The sequence below is a fragment of the Cervus elaphus genome, chromosome 15, assembly GCF_910594005.1.
Source record: "Cervus elaphus chromosome 15, mCerEla1.1, whole genome shotgun sequence".
Lineage (NCBI taxonomy): Eukaryota > Metazoa > Chordata > Mammalia > Artiodactyla > Cervidae > Cervus > Cervus elaphus.
In genome coordinates this window covers 7234373-7261980 of record NC_057829.1, presented here as the reverse complement: position 1 = coordinate 7261980, position 27608 = coordinate 7234373, and the positions used below count along the sequence as shown (strand labels likewise).

The 27608-nt window shown below is 45.9% G+C and overlaps 1 protein-coding gene and 1 pseudogene across 4 annotated transcripts in view; one reads left to right on the top strand and one right to left on the bottom strand.

Annotated features, from left to right (window-relative positions):
- The window catches only part of SLC35F3 (solute carrier family 35 member F3), a 412876-nt gene extending 385496 nt beyond the window's left edge, over window positions 1-27380 (top strand). For all 4 annotated transcript variants that reach the window (XM_043926802.1, XM_043926805.1, XM_043926803.1 and 1 more), the window contains 5 exons: window positions 8120-8339; window positions 15206-15331; window positions 17923-18115; window positions 19670-19759; window positions 25885-27380. In XM_043926802.1, the coding sequence (XP_043782737.1) occupies window positions 8120-8339; window positions 15206-15331; window positions 17923-18115; window positions 19670-19759; window positions 25885-26120 (865 nt within the window). In that variant the 3' untranslated portion in view covers window positions 26121-27380. The remainder of the gene's footprint in view (window positions 1-8119; window positions 8340-15205; window positions 15332-17922; window positions 18116-19669; window positions 19760-25884) is intronic.
- Window positions 390-4295, bottom strand: LOC122708735 (annotated as a pseudogene).
- Window positions 27381-27608: the final 228 nt, after the last annotated feature.

Genomic DNA, 27608 nt, shown 5'->3' with positions numbered 1-27608 from the left:
TGATGGAAAGGATCCAGAAGAGAAAGGGGATCATTGGGAGTGTTCACTGAGGGGTGAGCCCAGGTTGCAGTTCAATCAAACTTGAACTTGAGAGCATCACTTAATCTGTCTGAGTTACAGCATCTTTTTTTTTAAAGGAAAAAAAAAACTTTATTTCCTTCAATATGAAGGAACAGGGAGGCCTGGCGTGCTACAGAGTGGAGCATGACTTAGCGACTGACAACAACAAAAACTTCATTGTGTCAGTTTAAAAGTCCCATGCCATCCCATCTTCATGTCATGTCCGTGCAGTGGGCTGGCTCCTCTGCACACCCTGAGGCTCGGGGGAGGGCTGGCGTCAGGCCCAGCTAGCCTTCACCTCCCCTGCTCCGGGCCCCAGCCCACCAGAGTCATATCAGCAATGCCTGGTGCAGCACCTCCTTCTGCTGGGGTGTAAGACAGGTAGGGGACTGGTTGGTGCAGAAAATGAAGACATCCCCCTTCTTGATGGGGCTCTCTGGCAACAACATCCCCTTACCTGGCACCTTCTTGCAGTCCTGGCGTGGACAGTGTTACTGGTGGGGATGTTGGGCAGACAGTCATCTAGGGTCTTCACCTCCACAGAGCAGTGGGTCAGAGCCTTGCTCAAGGAGATGAAGATCTCAAAGACGAGGTTCTCGTTCTGCCTGTGGGAGCAAGGATGCGGTTTCTCCGTTATGACAGAGATGACGTCAGCTGAGATGATGCTGGGATTCTGGTCCCCTTCCTTCTCGAAGGTGATACGTGTGCCCTGCCTTCAACCAGGCTTTACATCATCCATGAGGATCTTGCCCCTGATGGTAGAGGGGTACCCATCCTCGTTCAGCACTCTTTGGGAGCTCTTAATTTTCTGAGTTCAGTCAAAGAATAGGGTAGGTTTTCTCTCTATCTATGGTTTTCAAACTGCACCCCTCAAAGTTGTCTCAGGGGACTCTTCATGGCAGCTTCAGCCACAGCAACATCTCATGTGTTTTTGAACAGTTTTTAGTTTTTAGCAACTTAATACTGATACAGGTACATACCTTGGAAAAGCAAAATAACAGTAAAAGAATTATCATAAAAAATAGCAACTCCTGCCCCACACCTCCTCACTCTCAGTCACTCCCAGTTCTTACGGATATTTGTGACAGCTAGATGCATTGATTTCCATTAGACCCCATCCCCTCTTCACCTGACTATGTTCTCTCATAATGCTATCCCAGTTTTTGGCTAATTATAAGTGGGCAAATTTAACTCATCGACTGTCTCCTTTTACCAGGAGCTCCTGTTTCTCCTGCCAGCAGCATTTGCCTCTTTTTGTTGCCTTTACCTTGATTTCCATTAATGCTTACTATTTTTTCAAAATGTTCCACCACCTCAGAAACCTGTGAACATGTTCCCTGTGCTGGTTTAATCAGGAGCCTCGCCTCCCAGCGCGTCTGTGACTCCCTGGTCTGCCATCCGTGGGCCAGTGTTAGTCCTGCCCGTGGGGACAGGAGTCTGTCCCCTGCTGCCCTGTCTTCCTCTTGCTTGGTTTACACCCTGGTTTTAGTGTAACCCATCCTCCTGTAGCTTGCCAGACCATGTTTCACACACTGGCTAACTGAGGATATGCCTGTTTCACTCTCACATTTGATGGATGGATGGTTGGCTGATTTTAAGAATTCTGACTTGAAAAATATTTTCCTTGAAAAATCGTTAATTGCCTGGCTTCTGTTTTTATTGTTGAGATGTCTGATGCTATTATGATTTCCTATCCTTTAGCCCCAGGGCTTCACTGATAGGTCAGTTGGTAAAGAATCCTCCTTTAATGCAGGAGACCCCGGTTCAATTCCTGGGTTGGGAAGGCTACCCACTCCAGTATTCTTGGGCTTCCCTTGTGGCTCAGCTAGCAAAGAATTCACCTTCGATGTGGGAGACCTGGGTTCGATCCCTGGGTTGGGAAGATCCCCTGGAGATGGGAACAGCTACCCACTCCAGTATTCTGGCATGTTGTATTAGTTTCAGGCATACGGGCTTCCAGAAGGCACAGTGGTAAAGAATCTGCCTGCCAATGCAGGAGATGCAAGAGACGCTGGTTCTATCCCTGGCTCTGGAAGATCCCCTGGAGAAGGAAATGGCAACCCACTCCAGTATTCTTGCTTAGAAAATTCCATGGACAGAGGAGCCTTAGTGGGCTACAGTCCATGAGATCTCAAAGAGTCAGACACAACAGAGCAACTGAGCGCATCCTTTGGCCGGTTTTATTTCTCTAGGGAGCCTTAAGTCTTATCTTTATCCCTTTTCTGCCACGAGTATATGCCTTGTCATGGTTCTTCAATCATTTTGCTTGGTACTTGATAAGCCTTTTCATCATGAAGACTCACATCCTATAGTTCCAAAAATTTTCTTGAATTATTTATTTTGTAATTTCCTCCATTTCATTTTTTCCATTTTCTCTTTCTAATGTTCTTTTCAGTTCAATATTAGACCTTCTAGCTTGACCTTCTCATTTTACCTTTTTTTCTTTGTCTTTCTCTCTCACTCTCTCCCCACCTCGAGATTAATCAACTTTACATTCTAACTCTTCTGTTAATTTTTTAAATGTGGCCACTCTATATTTAGTTTGAAAAATTATTGCCATTTTTATAACCATTTATTATTGTGTTGTGGATACAATTTCTTCTCTTCTCTCTCTAAGGACGTTAACCTCCTCCCCAACCCGAGCTGTATAAATTCTCACTATCCTTCAATTTTGTCTTTGTTGTTATTTAGTTGCTAAGTCATGTCCAACTCTTTGTGACTTCCTGGACTCTAGCCTGCCAGGCTCCTCTATGCATGGGATTTCCCAGCAAAGAATACATGAGTGGGAAATCCTTATCCAGAGGATCTTCCCGGCCCAGGGATCAAACCTATATCTCCTGCTTGGTAGGCAGATTCATGATCACTGGAATGCCAACTGTCCTTCAAGGTTCAACTCAAAACCTTATCTTTTATGAGACCTTCTCTAATCAGTCCAACTCTTGCCACTAGACAGGAATTCTGTAGCACTATTATATTCCACACTACTTAATAGGTAATTTTATTTAAACTTGCATTACTTCCTTTTGAGGAATCAGTCTTATCTCCCCAGTTTTACCATAATCTTTCAAAAAGAGGGACTGTTTACTTGGTTTGTATCAGCTACAGTGCCTTGTCTAGAACTGTGACTATAACAAGTGATAAACAGGTACTTATTGATTTTAATTAAATGATAAGCCATCCTTATCCCACCAAACCAACCTATCCCAGTGAGAGTTCTTTAAAGAACATCAAGAACATAGGTATTTTTTAAATTACATAAGTGTAGAACTTACAGATTTTTATGGCTTTCACTGTCTTTCACAGTGTTTCATCTACACCTAATTCAGCAGTGATATTTTAGTGACTTCCTTTTATTAAGTGTTCCTTGAAGCTCTCAACATAGATTTCATAGGAAAAGCACAACTTTCTTTTCTCAGTCATACATCACTGATTTAGGAAATAGTTAATTGAATTATGCACTTGAAACAACCAAGAACAATGGACACAAGCAGGGTTGGAAGCAAACACGTTGAAATGTTGGCCAACATGATTCAGGTCAGTAGGAACTGAAGGGCTTGGGTGTGCTGGGGAGTAACCTGCCAGCTTCAGGCCTTTGTCCTGCCAGGAGTGGACAGTGTTAGACTGTCGTGTCAGCCAAGTGGAAGCAGTCAAGAGAGTGTCTACTATCCTCTGTTCTTGGTGTACCAAGGAGAGGGCTTTGGCAGAAATGGATTTGTGCTCATCATCTGTCTTGGGTCCCTTTCCTATCAAGGGTATATGTGGGTCATATACCCAAGCCAGCTGACATGGCTTAGTACATAGTCTTTGATCTGAAAACAACTCGAGGTTTACTGACTCAGGGGCCAATCATCTTAGTCTCATTAGAACCAAAATCTACCCACCTGATCTGTAATCCCCTGACCATGAATCCTCAAAGGGCCAGCAGAGCTCTGCTGGGCCTAGAAATCATGCCTTTTCCATCTCTGGGATGTATTCCCACTCTGAGTGTGTGCTTAGTCATGTCTCTTTGCAAACTCCATTGACTGTAGCCCAGAAGTATTCTCTGTCCTTGGGATTTTCCTGGCAAGAATACTGGAGTGGGTTGCTATTTCCAACCCAGGGATCGAACTGGCATCTCTTGCACCTCCTGCATTGGCAGGCAGATTCTTTACCAATGCGCCATCTGGGAATTCTCTCCTCCCAACTTCCGGTCGGCAACCTGCACGGTTCCCTACCCAGCCATACTTGTTCCCCATCTGCCACTTCGACAGCCACTGCACTTTGGATGAGTCAAACATTGATTCTCAGGTGATAAGGTGTCCAGTTGACTTTGTATGGCCCCCTGCCACAACATGAATCATTTTTTATAACAGTCCGGGGAAACTTGGAAATCCTCCTTGTGTTATGTTCCCTTTGGAAGGGTAACCTCTAAGTTTAGTTCCAAGGTGTGTGTGTTCAGTCGCGTCCAACTCTTTGCAACCCCATAGACTGTATCTCGCCAGGCTCCTCTGTCCATGGAATTTCCCAGGCAAGAATATTGGAATGGGTTGCCATTTCCTATTCTAGGGGATCTTCCTGACCCAGGGACCAAACCAGCAACTCTTGCATCTCCTGTGTTAGGAGGCAGATTCTTTACCACTGTGCCACCTGGGAAGCCCATTGATATGAATGACATTAAAGAATCCTTGGTTTTCCTACTGATCATACTTAAGGGGCTGACATCACTTTTTTGTGAGCCTTCATGATCACAAACGTGAAGGAAGTTGCCCCTGGTTACCATCCCTGAAAGAAGGAGGTGGTTGTTCAGTTGCTCAGTCATGTCCGACTCTTTGCAATCCCATGGCTGCCTCACACCAGGCTTCCTTGTCCTTCACTATCTCCTGGAGTTTGCTCATATTCATATCCATTGAGTTGGTGATGCTGTCTAACCATCTCATCCTCTGCTGCCCTCTTCTCCTTTTGCCTTCAATCTTTCTCAGCATCAGAGTCTTTTTCAATGAGTCAACTCGTTGCATCAGGTAGCCAAAGTACTAGAGCTTCAGCTTCAGCATCAATCCTTCCAATGAATCTCCAAGGTTGATGTCCTTTAGAATTGACTGGTTTATCTCCTTGCATTCCAAGAGACCCTCAAGAGTCTTCTCCAGCACCTCAGTTCAAAAGCATCAATTCTTTGGTGCTCAGCCTCGTTCATGGTCCAACACTCACACTGGTACAAGACTACTGGAAAAGCCATAGTTTTGATTATATAGATCTTTGTCAGCAGATCTTCGCTTTTTATCATAGCTTTCCTTTCAAGAAACAGAGGTCTTTTAATTTCATGGCTGCAGTCACCATCTGCAGTGATTTTGGAGCCCAAGAAAATAAAATCTGTCACTGCTTCCACTTTTTCCCCTTTTATTTTTCATGAAGTGATGGGACTGGATGCCATGATATTAGTTTTTGGAATGTTTGACTTTTAAGCCAGCTTTTTAACTCTCCTCTTTCACCCTCATCAAGAGGCTCTTTAGTTCCTGTTCACTTTCTGCCGTAAGGATGGTGTCATCTGCATATCTGAAGTTTTTTATATTTCTCCCAGCAATCTTGATTCCAGCTTGTGATTCATCCAGCCCAGCATTTCACATGATGTACTCTGCATATAAGTTAAATAAATAGGATGATAATATACAGCCTCAACGTACTCCTTTCCCAATTTGGAACCAGTCTGTTGTTCCATGTCTGGTTCTAAAAAATTGTTGCTTCTTGACCTGCATACAGGTTTTTCAAGAGATAGGTAAGGTGGTCTGGTATTCCCATCTCTTTAAAAATTTTCCACAGTTGATTATGATCCACACAGTCAAAGGCTTTAGTGTAGTCAATGAAGTAGAAGTAGATGTTTTTCTGGAATTCCCTTGCTTTCTCTGTAATCCAATGGATGTTGTCAATTTGATCTCTGGTTTCTCTGCTTTTTATAAACCCAGTTTGCACATATGGAAGTTCTCTTTTCATATTCTGATGAAGGCTAGTTTGAAGTATTTTGAGCATAACCTTACTAGCATGTGAAATAAGCGCAATTGCCCAGTAGTTTGAACATTCTTTGGCACTGCCTTTCTTTGGAATCGGAATGAAAGCTGACTTTTTCCAGTCCTGTGGTCAGTGCTTAGTTTTCCAAATTTGCTGGAATATTGAGTGCAGGACTTTAACAGCATCATCTTTTAGGATTTGAAATAGCTCAGCTGGAATTACCATCACCTCCACTAGCTTTGTCTGTAGTAATGTTTCCTAAGGCCCACTTGACTTTGAACTCCAGAATGTCTGGCTGGCGCTAGGTGAGTGACCACACCATCATAGCTCTCTGGGTTATTAAGATCTTTTTTTGTATAGTTCTGTGTATTCTTGCTATCTCTTCTTAACCTCTTCTGCCTCTGTTAGGTCCATACCATTTCTGTCCTTTATCGAGCCCATTCTTGCATGGAATATTCCCTTGGTGTATCTGATTTTCTTGAAGAGATCTCTAGTCTTTCCCATTCTGTTGTTTTCTTCTATTTCTTTGCACTGTTCATTGAAGAAAGCCTTCTTATCTTTCCTTGCTATTCTCTGGAAAGAAGGAAGACTTGCAAATAGGGGCTGGAGAAAAATGCATGGAAAGTGTAACTGAACTATTGTGTGAAAATTACAGGGCAAACAGAAATATCATGTCAGTTAGATGAAAGCTCCGTTCATAGAAAGCCAAAATGGAGTCAATTCAGTTGAATCAGTTTCTTAGTAAATTTAGTGATTTGACCATTTTACCTCTTGCTGGTTTAGAAGCAGCACAGAGTTCAGCAAACAGTGATGAGTTTTCCATTTCTTCTGTGGATGTAATGAACAAAGGCGAGTTGTATTTTAGATTGATGGAAAGAACAATCAAATTAAATCTACAATTGCATCCAATCCTCTCTGACTCTTGTTTTCATTTTTCTCCTTGATTATGGCATTTTCATGTTATTAATAGGTGGCTTGGGCTGTGGCTGTTCTCCACCTTAGTGTATTTGACTTGTTCTAGTTCCATCTTTTCTTGCCCTGACTCCCATCCTCACTTGCTGGTATCTGGGCCACACTGGGCCCTGCTGTGAGCTTGGGCAGTGATGGCTATGGCAGCATGTCCTCACACATCCCTCTCCTTGGCCTGGCTCATCCAGCTCGGCAGAATGATGCTTTCTGCTCCTGGGCAGGGCAGCAGGCAACGGGCAGCTGTCTGCAGAGCCAGCCACTTAGTCCTCTGTCCACACCGTCTGCCCCCCTCCTCCTCCCCTCCATCCTCTTCTGCCTGAGCAAGGTTGGCTTTCTTTTTCTCAAGCAGTTTTTCAAATACCAGTGATCCTTCCCCTAGATTCTGGAAAGGTGATGTTGGAAAATGTTTGTCTCCAGGTGTTTCCTCATCTCCTTCTCCCTTAAGGCACTGAGCTCTTGGATTTGCTTATCCTTCTTGTGATCACCTTTCAGATGACGTGGGGACAGGACCTTCCACATGTGAAATGACCAACTAAAAAGGCCCTCATGGAGAAAATGTACAGTTAACACCATTGATAAAATAGTCAAAATGTATTAGATGTGCCCAAGAAATGAATGCCACTGCCTGATCCCAGAGACAACTTCATTTGGAGGCAAATTTTAAAAAAATATGTTTTGGGGAGTTCTCTTTGAGTGTCCAGGCCCCTGAAAAGAAAGGCCTAGAGACTTCCTGGTCTAGAGACTTCCTTCTTTTACTAACCAAGTAGCAGAATCCCTTAGGTGGTCACCGTGGAACTGGGGCTTCTTCAGATCAAATGGTCCCACCATGAGCTTCTCCGAAACCAACCATTTCATACCCAACATGGACCAAAGGAATAATCCACAGTGGCCAATCCTTGTGCTGGGAGCCTAGTGCAATGCTTTCTTCAGTGGACTAGTTTGAAGGGCTTTGGTAGAAAGACGTTGCTACAATATAATAATAAATAAAAGAACTCCACTCCTTCCTGCATCTGCTAAAAACAAACAAACAAAAAAACTGGGTAGAGGGGGATAAAAATGATCTGTCTCAACCCAAGAATATAATAACACTGCCTCTCTTTCCTTGTTTTAGGGAATGCTGTCGATTTTTTGGAGACAATGGCTTGACTTTGAAGGTGTTTTTTACCAAGGCAGCACCCTTTGGTGTTCTTTGGACACTCACAAACTACCTGTACTTACATGCAATAAAGAAAATAAACACTACGGATGTCTCCGTATTGTTCTGCTGCAACAAAGCTTTTGTGTTCTTGCTCTCATGGATCGTTCTCAGGGACAGGTTCATGGGAGTGAGGGTAAGTTCCTTATTCTCTGTCTTCCTCCCTCACTCAGTCATACCAGCCAAAACCTGCCCATCGGCTTGCTTAACTCCATATGCTGGACCGTTCAGTCTAAGCTGCTAACCACTCTCCTTCTGATTTGCAGCAGAAAAGGAGCCCAGCCGAAGGCCAGGCTCTTGGGGTGCCTTGCAAACCTTATTGCTTGCGAACCATTCTAGACAAGCGTTCATTAAAGCACCTTTCATTTCAAGCATTTCAACAAGCATTCCCTAAAGTGTGTGCCGGTTGGGGTCCCCCATTAGGGAAGGGGTGATGTATTCAGCCTGCCTCTCACAGTCCCTGCAGCCCAGAGCCCTCAGCTAACACTGCCATAACACTGATATCTAAAACTAAATGTCCTCATCCACGTGGACATGCCCTCTTGGTGGGCCATTTATCTGGGCGGTGTTTTCAATGCTCAGGTGGGCCAGACACACTTAGAAAGTGAAAGTCGCTTAGTCGTGTCCGACTCTTTGTGACTCCATGGACTGTAGCCCGCCAGGCTCCTCTGTCCATGGGGATTCTCCAGGCAAGGATACTGGAATGGGTTGCCATGCCCTCCTCCAGGGGATCTTCCCAACCCAGGGATCAAACGTAGGTCTCCCCCTCTGCAGGTGGATTCTTTACCAACTGAGCCACCAGGGAAGCCCAGTTCAAATTCTGAACACACTTAAGATGCACTTAAGCTTAGTTCAAATTTTGGAGGGACAGTTTCACTTTCTTCAACCCCAGAGGAAGGGAGAATGAAATGATACCCCTTGAATTACCTCTCGTTGTCACCTCTGAGACTGAGTAAATTCCCTTAAAATAGAGTCAAATTTGGCTAGTCATATTTTAGAACAATTATATGAAATATGATAAATGTGCTATCAAACATGAGCCTACAGATAGAGGAGTCCACCCAGGATGAAGGGGATAGGTGACATTTAGCCTTGGAAAATGGCAACCCACTCCAGTATTCTTGTCTGGACAATTCCATGGTGGAGGAGCCTGGCAGGCTACAGTGCATGGGGTGGCAGAGTCCGACACAACTGAGGAACTGAGCAGGCCTTGGGACGGAGTCCTGGTGCCTTCTGCTTGTCGCCCTCTGGTGGCCAGGAGCTACCACTGCCCCATCATCACGGTCACAGACAGGGACAGAAAGGATTTGACGAGGCTAGCTCTCTGCTAGTCAGAATGCATCACTTACTCCTTCCTGCACCCTCAGAACATGTAGGAAGGCCAGGAAGCCAAGAGTCCTTTTGGACAGCAGTCCCGTTAGAGGGAACCCCGCTGGCACTCAGCAAAGGGGCAGATTCCAGGCTCTCTACTTGTGTCCTTGGCTCACTGTCCTGGGAACAATGACATCACCTTCATGGTGGCTTCACGCCCACCTAGTTACTCAAACAGCAGTGGGGACGTGAGTCAGCTGCTGGGTTGTATTTTTAGCTTGCAGTAGGGGGAAATTTTGTTTTGAGGCTTCATGTTAATTTTGGAATAAGAACTCAGCTCACTGTGCCACCACCCAGAAAAGCTTTGAGCAAATAAACTATAGAATACATCTCCACAAGAGGTACAGCCAGCAGCAATCTGTCCAATAGCCTGCCCGACTGGATGCTGAAGGCTCAGATGTCCTGGGGCCCATGGGTGGCTTTCTTTTGATGCCAAGAGCCAAGAAAATGCATGGCAGAGCACTCTTGGGGCATGACTCTAAAAGTCCAAAGCAGATTCCAGATGAGAACATTGCTGAGGAAAGATGCTTCAAGGTTCATTGTGCATCGTTTGGAAAAAAAACTTTTTGAGGTTAAGAGAAGGAGGTGTGAAAATACTGACTCACAGAGAGCAGAGTGACACACCCAGATCTTTATCTCATTGCTTTGCAAGATCCTTCTCACATCGCTGAGCTGTGGTTCGGTCCCACCATCCTGGCCACTTGCTCGGTCTGCACTGACCGCTGCAGACTGAACAGATTTTCATCTCAAGGCCTTCGGCACGAGGCCAGCATTGAAATTAAGACCCAGGAGCCGGTGCTGGGGATGGAATTTAGTAACCTGTAAAGCACCACACAGTTCTAAGTCTCTCTGATAATCATCACCTCTCCTAGGAGTAAGTGACGTGTCCTCTAAGATCGTCCCACTCCAAGTCAAGGTGGGGCATCCTCTTCTCATCTTCAGGAGTTCAGAGAGCTTGAAAAAAATATGTAAGATGCCAGCAGCTGGGCAGAGTGACAGAGGTCACCCTGGGGAAGCAGGTGGAGATTTGAGTCCAGGATGAGGCCTAACACGCACGCTTCTCTGAGACTTCTCTCGGACTGCCAGGTTAGATGACCACCTCCTCCTGCTGGTTCATCACCAGAGACTGAAGGGAACTGACACTCATTTCCATCCTGATGGCTGAGCACACTGGCCTGAGAGTCGCCCAGACATAGAGAACGGATGCTTATGGAGAAGGCAACATAGAGGGCCTGCATTATTAAGGCAGTGACTCAAATCATAAGAGTTGTGGTTCCTGGAAAAGAGTAGCAGGTCTGGGTCAGGTGGACAGACCAGGAAGAGCAAATGTTTATCTTCAAATGCTGGGGAGGTTGTGGCCACACGTGGCATCAGAGGCTAGTGTTTGAGAGGAGCCCAAGCTGGCCCCCAGGTCACCCCTTGATTCTGCGCTTGGATATGCTCTTCACATGTGTCCTGGCTCTCCAGGCTCAGGGGTCATAACGCAACAAGGAAATGCTATATCCTGGAGCTGAGGGACAAGGGTTTCGGTCCACTCTCATAAGCTGCTGAATGTTAAGCTAGTTACTTAACATCTCTGAGCCTTAATGACCTCATTTTAAAATACAGTTGTTGGCGACTTCCTTGGCAGTCTGGTGGTTAAGACTCCACCCTTCCAATGCAGGGGGCACAAGTTCAACCCCTGGTCAGGGTACTAGGAACCCACATGCATGGGGTGAGGCCAAAAAATAAAATAGAACGTTAGTACTCATCTTGAGGAATAGTTGTAAGAGTGAAATAAAATGATGTATGCCCGACACATGAAACCCCATAAATGTTTTCTTCTTTCACTGTTGTTATTCTTCTCATTCCTTCTCAAATAGAGGGGTTTGATGGACCAGCCCAGTTCTTTGGGTGATAGTGTCAGAGGCTGACCGACACTTAGGAAGGCAGTTGGGTGCAGCAAAAGCAGCGGGAGAATGAGAGCAAGCAGAATTCTGGAGATAGGAGAGATGGCCCCTCCTAAGCCAGAGCCCACCCAGCTGTGGTCAGCAGCTGGATAAAGGCCATGCCACCCCCAGTCCACATCTCAAAGGAGAGGGCAGATGGCATTCTCAGCTGTTCAGAACTACCCACTCCAGCTAAAGCGTGCAAACCAGGAGGACTGGAGAAGCAGCAAGGAGGGCAGCTAAGAGACCATCCGAGTGGGCTCAAACCCCAGCAGCATGGTCCTGGGGAGCCTGGACCTTTTGCAAGAGCAGGTCCCATCTCAGTCTGAGCCCAGCTGATGTTTTCCATAATTAACCCACTTGCAGCCTTTGGCGCAGTGCCACCCCTGAACGGTAACCCCCAGTGCTGACCTCGACTCCACCTTCTGTTTGGGAGGCTGTCCCCCGCCACATGAGCACAGCCTGGGGAAGGGCACGGAGTGTGGGGGAGCGTGGGGTGGGGGGCTCATGGCCCAGACGCCTTTCCAGCCTCTGAAACAAGCGGGGTGAGCTAGAGGGTCTGCTAATTCCTCCAGACTCTCTTGGCATCAGTGAGGGCAGTGCAGGACTTGGGAGGGGAAGGGCTGAGGGAAATATCCGTAAAAATCAGCCTGTCCTTTCCCTTTTTTTAACTTCTCCAAACTGTACAAATCTAAAGCCCATCACAAACGAGGCTCTGCTTGGCAGAGGGCATGCAGCCCATCGCATCTCTAGCAGGAGCGGGAAGCAGTGCTGGTCTGAGAGGCGTGCAGACTCACCAAGGGCTACACCTGCCTCGTCCCTTCCGTGGTGCCCCTCTCCTCTCGGCCTGGCGTCTGATGGGGAGCAGTGTGGCCGTGGGGGGTACGGGTGCGTCAGTGAGTTGCTGGAGCCTGGATCCAGAGCCCCGGGGGTGGGGCAGGCCATAACCACACAGGCAAGACCATCATCAAGAGGTTAAATGCTAACATGCTGGCCTCAGTGTCTCCCACGTCCACGCTTCTTCCTCTTCTCCAGCTCATCTTTCCCAGTCAGAGTAGAGATGGCGGCTCCCCTCCTCTTGGTCTCAGGCCACTGTCAGCCATTTGTCTGGATCCCCAAGTCTCTGTTCAGTGGGATACCCTGGGGATGCAACAGGAAAGGGTGAGAAAGCAGGGGTGAGGGGAAGTAGGGAAATCCACTTCATTCCATCCTGAGACTCAGCATTCTCCCCCAGGGAGGCTGGGATCTAGAAGATGAGGACTATGTGAAACCACAGAACACACAGGACCTGCCTTACTGGAGAGTTCCTCTTACAACAGGAAATAGGCTGGGGAACATTTCCAGGTGTAAACCCAAAACCAGGTATTTTAGAGTATAAGGTGTGAACTCCGCGCTTATTTTTTAAAGAGATCTGGCATCATCAAAGGAATTTCAGGCTTGGGAAAGGATGCTCAGGTCTTCCCCCAAGATCCGTAGGGTATTTTTCAACTCTGCTCTGCTTTCAGGGATATCAGATACAAGGAAAACCACCGGCTTCCCCTCTGGCATGGAGGTCAGGGTCCAGGTTCAGGGTCAGGGGTCCCAGGGAGCTGCCGATGCCCAGACAGTATGCCCTGAAATCGAGTTGCTTAAACCAGAGACTCATGGAGGGGACCTCTAAGAGGAGATACCTTGGATGTGAGCAGCTGGGGGGTGAGCACCGTCCCCAGTGCCATCTGGCAGAATGAACTCACTGGTCTGGACTTGGCAAATGTTGGCTGGGAAGCCAGTGACCACCTACACTCTCTATTTCTTGCCCCTTCCCTCAGCTCTTCTGCACAGGACAGCTCAGATGGAAGCTTTTAGCTCTTTATGATTTGATTAATAGAGAAAAGAGAGTGAGGAGGTCTGAAATCTGCCCTCTAAATCTTCAGGGAAGAATATCCCTGGTTCTTCTTCACTTCCTGAAACTTCATCCTTATGTTTGGAAAGACTCAGGTGCCTTTGGAAATGTGCCACATCACCTGGGGTGGAGCTGTGTTCTTCCCCGTCCCCCCCCCCCCCCCATTTCCTTCTTTTTCTAGTTAGTTCTCTCTGTTTACCCAGCTGCCTAGCCAGGTCCTACTGCCCCGTACTGCATTTTCCTACTGTGCGGGCCCTCTGGAGCAGAGCCCACACCCCTTGCCCCCCTGCTTTTGCACTTATCCCTGTTCTCCTGGGGGGGAAGGTCCCTGATTGTTCTTGTACCTCTTCTTCTTTCTTAATGAAGAGCCATGCACAGTCCACGTAGCATTTGAATATAAAATACATGCCTTACGTGATGATGAGTGATAAAAGGGAAGCACCAAACCAGAAAGGGCTGGTAGACACAGCAGGCCTAGCACTTCCCCAAGGAAGGATGACCACCTGCTCGCTCAAGGGCCCGTGTGAAGGCAGGTGTGTCTTCATACTGCCTGAGGAATGCACGACCACTCCAACCGCTGAGCCCTGACACAGGGCCTTTCACTAACCTAAACACAGCATGGCTCAACCCTGCAGGAAACCTCACTTCAGATGTCAGAGTAGAAATGGCAATGGCTTAAGAGGTGAGTCCTACTTTCTATTTATATATAGAAACACTGCCTTTGCAGTTAAACCTGAAATGTGTATCCCAGCTCTATGACTTTCAGCACGTTACCGAGCTTAAGTGCCCATGTCTATAAAATGAGATAAATAGCAATATCTACCTAGTCTGAGGATTAAATGAGAAAGTACACAGAAAACACGTATCCCCTGATCACTCAGTAAATGTTAGCCACTGGATATTTTTGCAGAGACCAGAGGTCATTTGAACAGTCTGTAAGAAAACTCCGGTAAATCCAGTCGTCAGAACTTGCACCGCCCACGTTTGTTCTGCCTCCAGCAGCCCCTCCCCACTTGCCGCCCAGCGACCTTTATGTAGCTCCAAGACCACCTCTGGTTAGAACAGGTACTTAGTGCTAAAGCATTTCTCCTTTAGGAAATGTTATCCCAAGTAAGTTTCTCTCCTGTGCACTCTGACGATTTGATTTTGCACAACAGGAATGTGTAAAGATCCCTGGAGCCCTTATTCCTCCTGAGGAGTCTGGAGGAGAACAGGGCTGGGGGCGGGGGCAAGGGTGGAAGCCGGGGGCTGGAGTGGTGGGCCCTCCAGTAGCTGAGGAAAGGAACTGCAGGGCCAGGGTTAAGACACTGTATGTAGCCTTGATGGGCCAGTGACACATGCCTTTCCAGAAGGTTCTACCACTGGGGTGTAAAGGAGGGCCAAGATCCGTGGTCGTGGTCACTCTGTGTTGAGATGTGAAATACATAGAAGCAGGACCCTGAGAGGCACCTCCGGAAAGTTGGGAAGAACAGGCCTTAGTCATGACCGAAGAACCTGGCGTTGCGACTGTGACCACCCAGTCTGGCGGCCCCAGGAATCACATGGCCGGCCCTCCCCCGACATGACGCCAAGCCGCGGCTCTGCTCCTTGCCGTCAACCACTCCCGGTCCTCGGGTCACGCCAGGCTTTGCCGAGTGCCCCCTTCCAAGCAGGGACAAATATCCAGACAGGAGAGCAGCCTTTGCGTGGTCTCCGAAGGACTGAAAAGGCGCCCTGCCGCCCTCCGCGGCACCCTCGCAGACATTCCTACACCTGTCGGCACGTGGGGGCCCCTCCGACTCCCCGCCGCTGCTCTGACCACCGTATCTTCCTTCCGTCCAGATCGTGGCTGCCATCCTCGCCATCGCTGGGATCGTGATGATGACCTACGCGGATGGCTTCCACAGCCACTCCGTCATCGGCATAGCCCTGGTGGTGGGCTCGGCATCCATGTCCGCTCTCTACAAGGTAGGCGCGGGGAGCGGGCTCGCTGGCTCTTCCTGGCCTGGCCGGCTGGGTGCTTTGAGGGAACCTTGGATGGAGCTGGTGCTTGAGCATGCGCACCCGGCACCCCGAGCCTCGCGGTGCGGAGACGTGCAGCAGCTCTTGGCTCTGGCTTTCCAGACCCTTCCATCGATGGCCATACATTTGCAGCATTTGGGATAAAAGGGGTGGAAGGATAGGTGGATCAACTGAGTTCGATGAGTGGCTTACTTGTTTGGCCAGACAAGGGAGGATTGGGCTTCCCAGGTGACACTAGTGAGGAAGAACCAGCCTGCCAATGCAGGAGATATGAGAGACGTGGGTTTGATCCCTGGGCAGGGAAGATCCCCTGGAGGAGGGTGTAGCAATCCACTCCAGTACTCTTGCCTGGAGAATCCCATGGACAGAGGAGCCTGGCGGGCTACAGTCCATGGGGTCGCAAAGAGTCCACCAGGACTGAGGAGACTTAGCACCCAGGCACAGAGAAGGATCGGGGGCCTTAACTGCCTGCTTCTGTGTTTGGTCAGATAATTTCCCATCAGATTGGACATGAAAATTGGAATATCTCCTGCAGCTTTGAAATCTTTTATCACATGGTTTTTGAGGCCACCAGGACTCAACATGAATCCATGTGCATTTCAAGTATTGCTTTAGAGTGAATAAATAAAAGCACAATTACTATCATATGGAATTATAAAATATTTTTGACAAAATGCTGGGAACCATTGGACGTGTGTGTGTGCCAACTGCATGTCTAGAGAAGACAATTTTTTCCCCCACACTTGTCTCTCATCCTCTCTGCTCCATCACACCTCTCAACTGCTCTCCCTCTTTGCTTCCCCTTCTCTTTGGATCCCTAGTCAAGAATGCAAATGTTTTCTGGTCTCCATGTTGGGAAACTGACCTGGAGGATTCAATGAAAAATTACATTTTAGCTTTGAGACTTAATGGCCCTTTGTGGATCCAGACAGTCAGGTAGAGAAAATAAGTGACTGTAGAAAGTTCTAAGAAAAGGAACTTTTCCAGCATGGGGAGGAACACATTTGTTCTTTTGTAAAATGAAATAACTGTACATTTTGTTTTGGCCTTGGCCTGAGGCTGGTGATATTTTAGTTCCCTGACCAGGGATCGAACTTGCACTCCCTGCATTGGAAGCTCGGAGTCTTAACCACTGGACCACCGGGGAAATCCCAACTGTGCCTTCTTATCCTTCATCAGCTCCCTGCCCTTTGCCCTCAGAGAGCGAAACACAGCCCATGAGGAATATATCTCACCCAGAGGATGTGATAGTCTAGCCCCATTTGTGACTCCAGAGCCACTGTCCAAATACAGAAAATACTTAAATACTCTGCTCTCGTCAATGAGCTGCATGCTAATGGGAAGCAGAGTGGATAGATACTCTGTCCACCACGAATACAAATATTCTGATTTAGACTTACATTTTTTCCAACTCCTCCGCTGGCTGGTCTTTATCCAGAGAGGCTGGTGGGCAGAAGGGTAAAAGGACTTGACTTCATTTCCCTTTGCATGCTTCCTGCCCAGAAATGTCCAGAGATACCCCAAAGAGATGTGAAATGACTGGAAGAGGAAGAAGGAGGAACACAGCAGAGGCTGAAATTGGACCATCAGTTCTGTAACTGAACAATGTAGTAAACACGGAGGCTGGACGGGGGCCTGCTTCCTCTGGGAGCTCAGCTTCCTGGCTTCTCCAGCCGCCTTTGTCCCTTTCCTGGCTTTTCATGCATCTGAGATGTGTACAAACAGGGGCAAGAAATCCGTCGGGAGTGTTCCACTAAAAGCCCATGCCATGTCTGGAATGGGGGTGGTGGACTGGAGCAGAGGTAAGCTGTGAGTGTTGTAAAACCTCTCCATTTGGTTTATAGGAAATGTCTTTGTAGCCAGATCACTTTTTTGAGGGTGGGGCAGTGGTTTTCAAACTGTTCAGGGATGAATGTTAGGGGTCCCCGAACGGAATGTGTAATCGTGGCTTGAGTGCGTGATAAGTCGCGTCGATCAAGTCTGACTCTTTGCAACCCTATGGAACGTAGCCCTCCAGGCTCCTCTGTCCACGGGGATTCTCCAGGCATGAATACTGGAGTGGGTAGCCATGCCCTCCTCCTGGGGGTCTTCCCAGCCCAGGGATCAAACCCGGGTCTCTTAGGTCTCCTGCATGGCAGGGGGATTCTTTACCACTAGCACCACTTGGAAACCCATGCAATCATGGCAGATACTTCTAATTTAAGCGACTTCTAATTTATGTGGCTTTCTCATCTTCAATGCCATGAGGCTGCGATGTGGTGTCATGGATACAGCACAGAGGAATCAAGTGTGATGTGAAAACCCATGATTCCTGAAAATGCTCTCTATGTACCCGAGGAGTAACTCTCCATCGCCACACTGCTAAGCATGGAGGAACACTGCTGCCCTTCACTGAAGGCCACGCAAGGTGGAATCTACCATCACGTGGCTGTCGGCCCCGTGGTCCAGCCCCAGCTTACCAAGTGCACTCGCATCTCCATGGCAAGTTGGAGTCCGAGGCAGACTGTCACCCCCCCCTCCTCTGCTCTCTCCGGCAGGTCCTGTTCAAGCTCCTCCTGGGCAGTGCTAAGTTTGGAGAAGCCGCCTTATTTCTTTCCATTCTGGGTGTGTTTAACATCCTCTTCATCACCTGTATTCCTGTCATCCTCTACTTTACCAAAGTGGAATACTGGAGCTCTTTTGATGACATTCCATGGGGAAACCTTTGTGGATTTTCAGTCCTCTTATTGAGTAAGTGGTGACTACCCTGCCAGAATCCCCAGAAAGCAGGGACTGACAAAATGGGATCCGGAAAGCTCCAGGGCATGTAAACTCATGCCCTGAAGGAGAAAAAAAAGCAAGTCTATTATTATCCTTAAGTTCTTCATGGTTTTCTAGGTCACTGTGTCGCAAAAAGGAAAGCCTTTGTAATGATGACACTAGTTCTGATTCCAGGACTTATGGTCGCTGTGGTAGTAACCATGGTCGTGGCGGCTCTGAACAGTGAACTAGTGGCTAAGGGTAATAATAGTGCATTACTTACAGGGTTGGTTATTCCTGTTGTTCAGTCGCCAAGTCATGTCCAGCTCTTTGCAGCCCCATGGACTGCAGCACGCCAGCCTTCCCTGTCCTTCACTATCTCCCCGAGTTTGTTCAAACTCATGTCCATTGAGTTAGTGATGCCATCCAACCATCTCATCCTCTGTCGCCCCCCTCTTCTCCTGCCCTCCATCCTTCCCAGAATCAGGGTCTTTTCCAATGAGTTGGTTCTCCACATCCGGTGGCCAAAGTATTGGCTTCAGCTTCAGCATCAGTCCTTCCATTGAATATAGGGCTGGTTAGAAGTTGGTATATTAATACTATAATAGGGAAGAAACTTTTGTATTCTATTACAAGTTTATCACTAAAAGGATGATGCCTACAAGCTTAAATTATACATAATACTCCCCAAGTAATGTGCATTAAGCTAAAATACCTTTGTTTAGCTCACAGGAAATAACCTGACTAGACCCGCTTGTGAATGACTGTAGAGAAAAAGAAATTAACACATCCTTTCTGGAGACTGATGGGAACCAGGAAGTGTTTGACTCTACTGTTCCCCTTTTAGTATGAAAGGAGCCTGAATTCTAACCCAGACTAGATAGTTCTTTGGGACATGAACTCACCATCTTCTCGGTTTGCCAGCTTTATGAATAAAGTTGTCATTTCTTTTGCTCCAGCAACCGACCTTTCAATTATTGGCCTGTCATGCAGCAAGCGGTGCAAGCTTGGAGTTGGTTAACAGTCCACACAGAGCTCTTAGAACACTACCTGATAGTTCAGTAAATATTATATTAGTGTCATCATCACCATTACTTCATCAACATCATCGTCCTCATCACCAGTAATTGCTATAAGGGAAGCACCCAAGCAGGACCCTCACCCATTTCTACCTAAAATGTGCATCCCAAAGCTCCTGATCATAGTCATCCCAGAATCACTGCCAGCAGCAGACAAAAGCAAAGTTAGTCAAGTAAGTAGGATGGCCCCATCCTCTTTTCTAGTGCCTTCTCACTGGTTAGCTTTTTAAAATTTCTTTCTTCTTCTTCAGAGCTCAGGCGAGAGAAGAGACCTGAGTAGTCAGGATGTTTGGCCCTAATCCCCAGTCCTGGAGTCCTTGCAGGAACCCAAATCCCCTGAGTCAGAATAAAGACCAAGACACCTAGACTCCAGCCTCCTCAGAGAAGCTGGGGTGGGATAGGCCATAGAGGATGGAAAATCAGGGCTGGGCATGCATAACACCTATCTTTTTATTCTTTATTTCAGCATTCAATATTGTATTAAACTTTGGAATTGCTGTTACATATCCTACTCTGATGTCTCTTGGAATCGTCCTCAGCGTACCTGTGAATGCAGGTAAACTTCTGTGGCTTTCTGTATGTTTGTAGACACACACACACACACACGTGCACACACATACTCACATATATTCTTGCTTGCTTGTACAGTGTACAGGTTTAACCTCCTGTATAGAAAGAAACCACTTGGGTAAAATGTTGACGTTTGTGACACATGCAGTATTTTCTTCAGAGTGGACTGATTTTCACATATAACACCAAGGTACAGAAAGTCTAAAATCATCTTTATTTGAGCTAGTGTGGAGATCAGAGATGAATATCATTAAGTTTATTAGTAAGTAGAGACGAATAAGTAGCAGAAGAGAGTTTTTCAGTTTTCATAAGCAGCTTTCTAAAAGAGAATATTAGCTCAGGGTATGGCAGGCATGAGATGGAGACACGTCCACAGCTACAGAAGTGTGGACATTGCTCCTGGAGTCCCAGAAGAGAGCCCCCATCCAGCTGCTCAGGACCCCGCTCTGTGTCCCACTGGGGACTCAGCAGCACACTCAGTCGGCAGCTCTCTAAAGCGTGCCGTCACCTGCCCGTCACCTCCTCCTTTTCCTGGCTCCTGCTGCTATGAACTCTGGGTTTTCCTTCCAGAATCTCCCTGAGTCATAGTCGACCTCCCTGTAGAATCTGTTTGTGAGTCACTTCCCAGAGCACTCACCCCTTTGACCTTGGTACAGCTCCTACCAAAGCCATCTCCCCACCTGCCCACTTCTGGGCCATTAGAGGACTAGGCTCCCAGGGAGTGGCAACCCCATATCCTGCTCAGTCTGGTGATAAGAAGCCTGGAAGCATAGGTAAAACCACAGTCAACTTCCAGAGGTCTTCCTTGCGTCGCATTCCGCACGATCTACTTGTGCCTTACCCCGGTCCCAGACTCCTTGGGCCCAGCGCCTGCCCAGAGGGAGGGTGACCAGGCCCCCCTCATAACCTCTCTGGGCCCTTACTTATCCCCTAAAAATGAAGGTTGTCCCTGAGTCTTCACCTTGGTTGATAGGAGGACCACACGAAATGATTTAGGAGGCAGAACTTCCAAAGGCAGGAAGCCCCTAAGCAACTGGAGAGCTGGTAGAAAAGTGGTCCAGCCTGTCTGTGTCCACACACCACAGGCTTCAGAAAAATAACTCATCAACATACCCCCAATGCATCTTAGTGCATCAGAGCATTCTTATTTCAAGGAGGCATATTCCAGGTGACCCTTGTATAGAAGCTACTTGGACTGTATCATACAGCCAGTGTGTGAGAGGTTAATCGGAATTCTCTGCTACTCACCTGCACTTTAAGAGGGTCAGCAGTGTATCAGAGGAAGCAATGGCAATCAGTTCTCCAGGGGAGGAGGAGCAGAGGAGTCGGTGGTCCTCCGACCGTCCGAGCAGAGCCCTTGCGGGGCTTTCTGACGCTCTCTCTAGCATAGCTCGTGGGACTGGCTGACTGGCTCTGGTGGCTCACTGTAAAGAATCCGCCTGCCATGCAGGAGACTGGGGTTTGACCCCTGGGTCAGGAAGATCCTCTGGAGAAGGAAGTGGCAATCCACTCCAGTATTCTTGCCTGGAGAATTCTATAGACAGAGGAGCCTAGTGGGCTACAGTCCATGCGGTTGCAAGGAGTCGGACACAACTGAGCAACTAACACTTTCACTTTCTTTCATTTGTAAATTAACAGGCTGTTCTGCCAGTATTAAAAATTAAAGTGTTTCTGAATTAGAGGGAGATAGAAGAGGTGCTTTAATTCCACAAAAGAACTGCTAACAAAATGTATTTTTCAGTTTTACCTTTTACCTCTCTGCCCACCCTCTAGATGGAGGTGAGAGGAGCAGGAAGAAGCGGGGGCGGGGGGGGGGGGGGGGCAAGAAGACTGGAGGAACAGGAAGGGAGATGACAGAGCAGCCCCCTCGTGTGGCAGACAGGCGGGGTGGGGGATGCAGAGAGAGGGACAGCACGGCAGGCTTCAAAAGCTGCACGTGTAAGTCAGAAAAAACTCTTTCACAGACTGAGTTTTTCAAGAAAACAATCTGATTCTTCCTTGTGTGGAGTTCAGTTCAGTTCAGTCACTCAGTCGTATCTGACCCTTGCTGACCCCATGGACTACAGCACTCCAGGCCTCCCTGTCCATCACCAACTCCTGGAGTTTACTCAAACTCATGTCCATCGAGTCAGTGATGCCATCCAACCATCTCATCCTCTGTCGTCCCCTTCTCCTCCTGCCTTCAATCTTTCCCCGCATCAGTGTCTTTTCCAAGGAGTCAGTTCTTTGCATCAGGTGGCCAAAGTATTGGAGCTTCAGCTTCAGCATAAGTCCTTCCAATGAATATTCAGGACTAATTTCCTTTAGGATGGACTGGTTGGATCTCCTTGCAATTCAAGGGATTCTCAAGAGTCTTCTCCAACACTGCAGTTCAGAAGCATCAATTCTTATTTATGCTCAGCTTTCTTTATGGTCCAACTCTCACATCCATACATGACTACCGGAAAAATGATAGCTTTGACCAGATGGACCTTTGTTGGCAAAGTAATGTCTCTGCTTTTTAATATGCAATCTAGGTTGATCAGAGCTCCTAGGTTGTCAAGGAGCAAGTGTCATTTAATTTCATGACTGCAATCACCATCTGCAGTGATTTTGTAGCCCAAAATAATAAAGTCTGACACTGTTTCCACTGTTTCCCCATCTATTTCCCATGAAGTGATGGGACCAGATGCCATGATCTTAGTTTTCTGAATATTGAGCTTTAAGCCAACTTTTTCACTCTCCTCTTTCACTTTCATCAAGAGGCTTTTTAGTTCATCTTCACTTTCTGCCATAAGGGTGGTGTCATCTGCATATCTGAGGTTATTAGCATATAAGTTAAATAAGCAGGGTGACAGTATACAGCCTTGATGTACTCCTTTTCCTGTGTGGAACCAGTCTGTTTTTCCATGTCCATTTCTAACTGTTGCTTCTTGACCTGCATACAGATTTCTCAGGAGGAAGGTAAGCTACTCTGGTATTCCCATCTCTTTAAGAATTTTCCACAACAGTGATCCACACAGTCAAAGGCTTCAGTGTAGTTAGTAAAGCAGATGTTTTTCTGGAATTCTTTTGCTTTTTCTATGATCCAACGGATGTTGACAATTTGATCTGTTATTCTTCTGCCTTTTCTAAATCCAGTTTGAACATCTGGAAATTGTCAGTTCATGTACTGTTGAAGCCTAGCTTGGAGAATTTTGAGCATTATTTTGCTGGCTTGTGAGATGAGTGCAATTGTGTGGTAGTTTGAACATTCTTTGGCATTGCCTTTCTTTGGGATTGGAATGAAAACTGACCTTTTCCAGTCCTGTGGCCACTACTGAGTTTTCCAAATTTGCTGGCATATTGAGTGCAGCACTTTTAGGATTTGAAATAGTTCAGCTGGAATTCCATCACCTCCACTAGCTTTGTTCATAGTGATGTTTCCTAAGGCCCACTTGATTTCTCATTCCAGGATGTCTGGCTCTAGATGAGTGATCACACCATCGTGGTTCTGTGGGTCATGAAGATCTTCTTTGTATAGTTCTTCTGTGTATTCTTGCCACCTCTTCTTAATATCTTCTGCTTCTGTTAGGTCCATACCATTTCTGTCCTTTATTGAGCCCATCTTTGCATGAAATATTCCTTTGGTATCTCTAATTTTCTTGAAGAGATCTCTAGTGTTTCCCATTCTATTGTTTTCATCTATTTCTTTGCATTGGAAATATGCAAAAATTGCATTGGAAATATGCTAAGGAAGGCTTTCTTATCTCTCCTTGCTATTCTTTGGAACTCTGCATTCAGATGGATATATTTTTCCTTTCCTCCTTTGCCTTTCACTTCTCTTCTTTTCTCAGCTATTTGTAAGGCCTCCTCAGACAACCATTTTATGTGGAGGCCTGCCTCCAAATTTGCTTTGTTTGATTTAGTTAAGAAAAGAGAAAAAGAAAGCAAAAAAAGGAAAAGAAAACCAACTTTGGAATGCTTTTGATCGTTAGTTATGAAGAGAATGATGATCCAGGTTTGTACGAACTGATGTGAATCCTGTTCTCATTTTGTTCCCTCACCTCATCAGTCAGAAATGAGCTTCTTGGGCCTTTAATAAATGTTCATAATCAGTGATGACATAGGTGGCATTAGAGCCTCACGCTAATAATACCCTGGAATGGAATAAAAGTTTGTATCTGCTACCTTCGAAGAACCAGGTTGAGTTTGGTCCTTAGAACATAAAAATATGAACTTCCAGCAGTCCAGTGGTTAAGACTCTATACTTCCAATGCAGGGGGCACATGTTTAATCCCTGGTTGGGGAGCTGGGATCCCACATGCCGTGGGGTGCATCCAAAAATATAAAAATAAATAAAATCCTTTTAAAATGTGAAAAGCACCAAGAATGGAAAGAAGACAATAACATTTTAATTGTCCTGGCACCCCAGAGGTGGCCACAATTAATTTTGGTGTATACTGGATTGGCTGAAAGTTCACTGGGATTTTTCCAGGACAGCGTATGAGAAACCTGAATGAACTTTTTAGCCAGCCAGTATATATACAGGGCTTCCCAGGTGGCACTAGTGGTTAAAAAAAAAAAAAACTCGCCTGCCAATGCAGGAGATGCAAGAAACACAGGTTCAATCACTGGGTCAGGAAGATCCCCTGGAGTAGGAAGTGGCAATCCACCCCAGTATTCTTGCCTGGAAGATTCCATGGATAGAGGAGCCTGGACAGTTACAGTCTAGGGGATCGCAAAGAGTCAGACACACTGAGCAACTGAGCACACACACACACTATATATATATACACACACACAATATATACACACACACACAATATATATATATATACACACACACTATATATATATATACACACACACACAATATATATATATATACACACACACTATATATATATATATACACACACAATATATATATATACACACACATACACACACAATATACACACACACACAATATATACACCCACACTATATATATATTCATACACACACACACTATATATACACACACACAATATATATATACACACACACTATATATATACATACACACACAATATATATATACACACACACATACACACAATATATACACACACACATACACACACAATATACACACACAATATATATATACACACACACACAATATATACACACACACACACAATATATACACACACTATATATATATATGTATATATACACACACTATATGTATATAGTATATATACACACACACACTATATATATATACACACACTATATATATCTATATGTATATATACACACACACACTATATATATCTATATGTATATATACACACACACACTATATATATACACACACACTATATATATCTATACACACACACTATATATATATACACACACTATATATACACACACACAATATATATATACACACACACACAATATATATATATATACACACAATATATATATATATACACACAATATATATATATATGTATATATATACACACACACTATATATATATATGTATATATATACACACACACTATATATATATATGTATATATATACACACACACACTATATATATATGTATATATACACACACACACTCTATATATATATATATACACACACACACAAACACTATATATATATACACACACACTATATATATATATATATTCACACACACACTATATATAATGTATATATACACACACTATATATATATGTATACATATATATACACACACTATATATATATACACACACACACACACTATATATATATATATATATACACACACACACTATATATATATACACACACACACACACACACGTCTCTAAGTGCCCTTGTGTTTTGTTTTGTCTCTCACACAAGTCGATGTCCAAACTAAGGTGCCAGGTCAAGGCAGTCTGGGGAAGTGAAACCTGGTGCAAGGCCTCCCAGCAGCCAGCACTCCTAAAGTTAGGGGGATTTGCTGGCGGCAGCTCTGCCTACCTGGTCAGGGGAGCACAGCGTCCGCCCCGCAGAAAGGGCTGCCCCAGGCCCTGGCCTGGCGGGGGTCCCCACCTCCTGATTGCCCAGGCCTGTTGGCCCCTGGGTAACCTCCGTTCTCTGTCTCCTGCAGTGGTTGACCACTATACCAGTAAGATCGTTTTCAACGGCGTCCGGGTAATTGCCATCATCATCATCGGCCTGGGCTTCCTCCTCCTCCTCCTGCCTGAGGAATGGGACGTCTGGTTGATTAAGCTGCTCACTCGCCTCAAAGTGAGGAAGAAGGAGGAGGCAGCTGACAGTGGAGCGGACCTGGGCTTGGGGCTTCAGAGCAAGAGCAGAAGGGCCCGGCCCTCCTTCGCCCGCTGACCATCTGCCCTGAGACTCTGCGGCGACCGCTCACGAGGGGGATTCGGAATCTCTTCCTGACAGGGGGAACCTCAGCTTGGTGAGGTGTACATACCTGTACAGTTTTGGTAATCTGCAGTAAGTTATATGGTATTTATTGGCATGTCCAACTTGCTTGCACTTTTTTCACATCAGATCTTTCACTTAAGGGTACCGATTCAATACGGGAGAGAAAAGAAGAACCTCTCCGCTCTTTTTACATGAATGTAAAGCAGCTTAAAATGATCCTTGCCTAGATTGCTTGGGATGACAGGTGTTCTCGACATGGCAGGGCAGATGTTTCAAATCTTTGCAACTGAAAATTACATTGCACACTGTGATTATTTCTCAGCGATGGTAGGTCATATTTTGTTTTATACCAGAGCTGCACTCTTAATTTTAAGGGATTTCAATGAACCAAAAGATCACTCTGAGTTAACTGGGACAAATGGATTTCTGGATGGGTGGGTAGATGGGATGTGAAGAGCTGGAGCAGAAAAGGAAAATGGACTTGGAAAACCATCGACTGTGGCTAACCTGGGGGTGATGATTAGAGGACAGACTGAGCTGGGTAACAGAAAGGGGAAGTTAAGTCTTAGCCCCAGCTGGCTTGCCCTCACATGTCTGTGTAAGATCATGCAAGAGAAATTACAGTGCCTTCTACAGAATTTTTGTCTTTACCTATGTGAAGCGAGGTGACATTATAAGTCACTGGCGCCGTCTTATCATTTAGATGTAGAAATCTTTAGAAACAAACAAAATACTATATATGTGTGTGTATGTACAAAAATGGCAAAGCTGATGACCAGTGTCATAGAACACAGGTCACGGTGTGCATATGAGGCAGAGTCCGCAGAAGATGAATTGCTGGTTGCTTTTACTTCCTGACTAAGATGGAAAAATTATTTACTGAATCTGCAAACCTTTTTATGAAACTTTTAAGCACCAGGCTGTTTACTTCCACATTATAGGTCTGCCAGAAAATTCTATCTGTGATAGATCTGTAAAGAGGGATGAGGGGGTTAGAGTTTACTATTTTTGAAGTTTACATTGTTACATATCGAAACGGAAACCTTATTTTGAAATGTTGTCATAACCCAATGGTGCACTCTGTAACCATGGAGTCTTTTGTTTCCTAGGGGAAAGGGGTACTCATGACCTGAACTTTTTAGCAAATTATTATTCTCAGTTTCCATTACCTGTTTGGCCAAACAGATGAATAAACTATTTAAAAAAGAAGCATTTTGTGCTGTCTTGGCAGCAACTTTGTTCCTTTCCCACTAGGTAGATCTGACTTTCTGGCTTCCTCACCTGATATTCTTCTCCCAGCAAGCCCCATCCTCCTGCACCCTCAAGGCACAGAAAACCATACTGCCACTTCAAGGGAAGAAAGTTCTTAATGCAGACAGAGTTGCTTTCACAACTTCCCTGGTGGCTCAGATGGTTAAAAAGTCTGCCTGCAATGCAGAA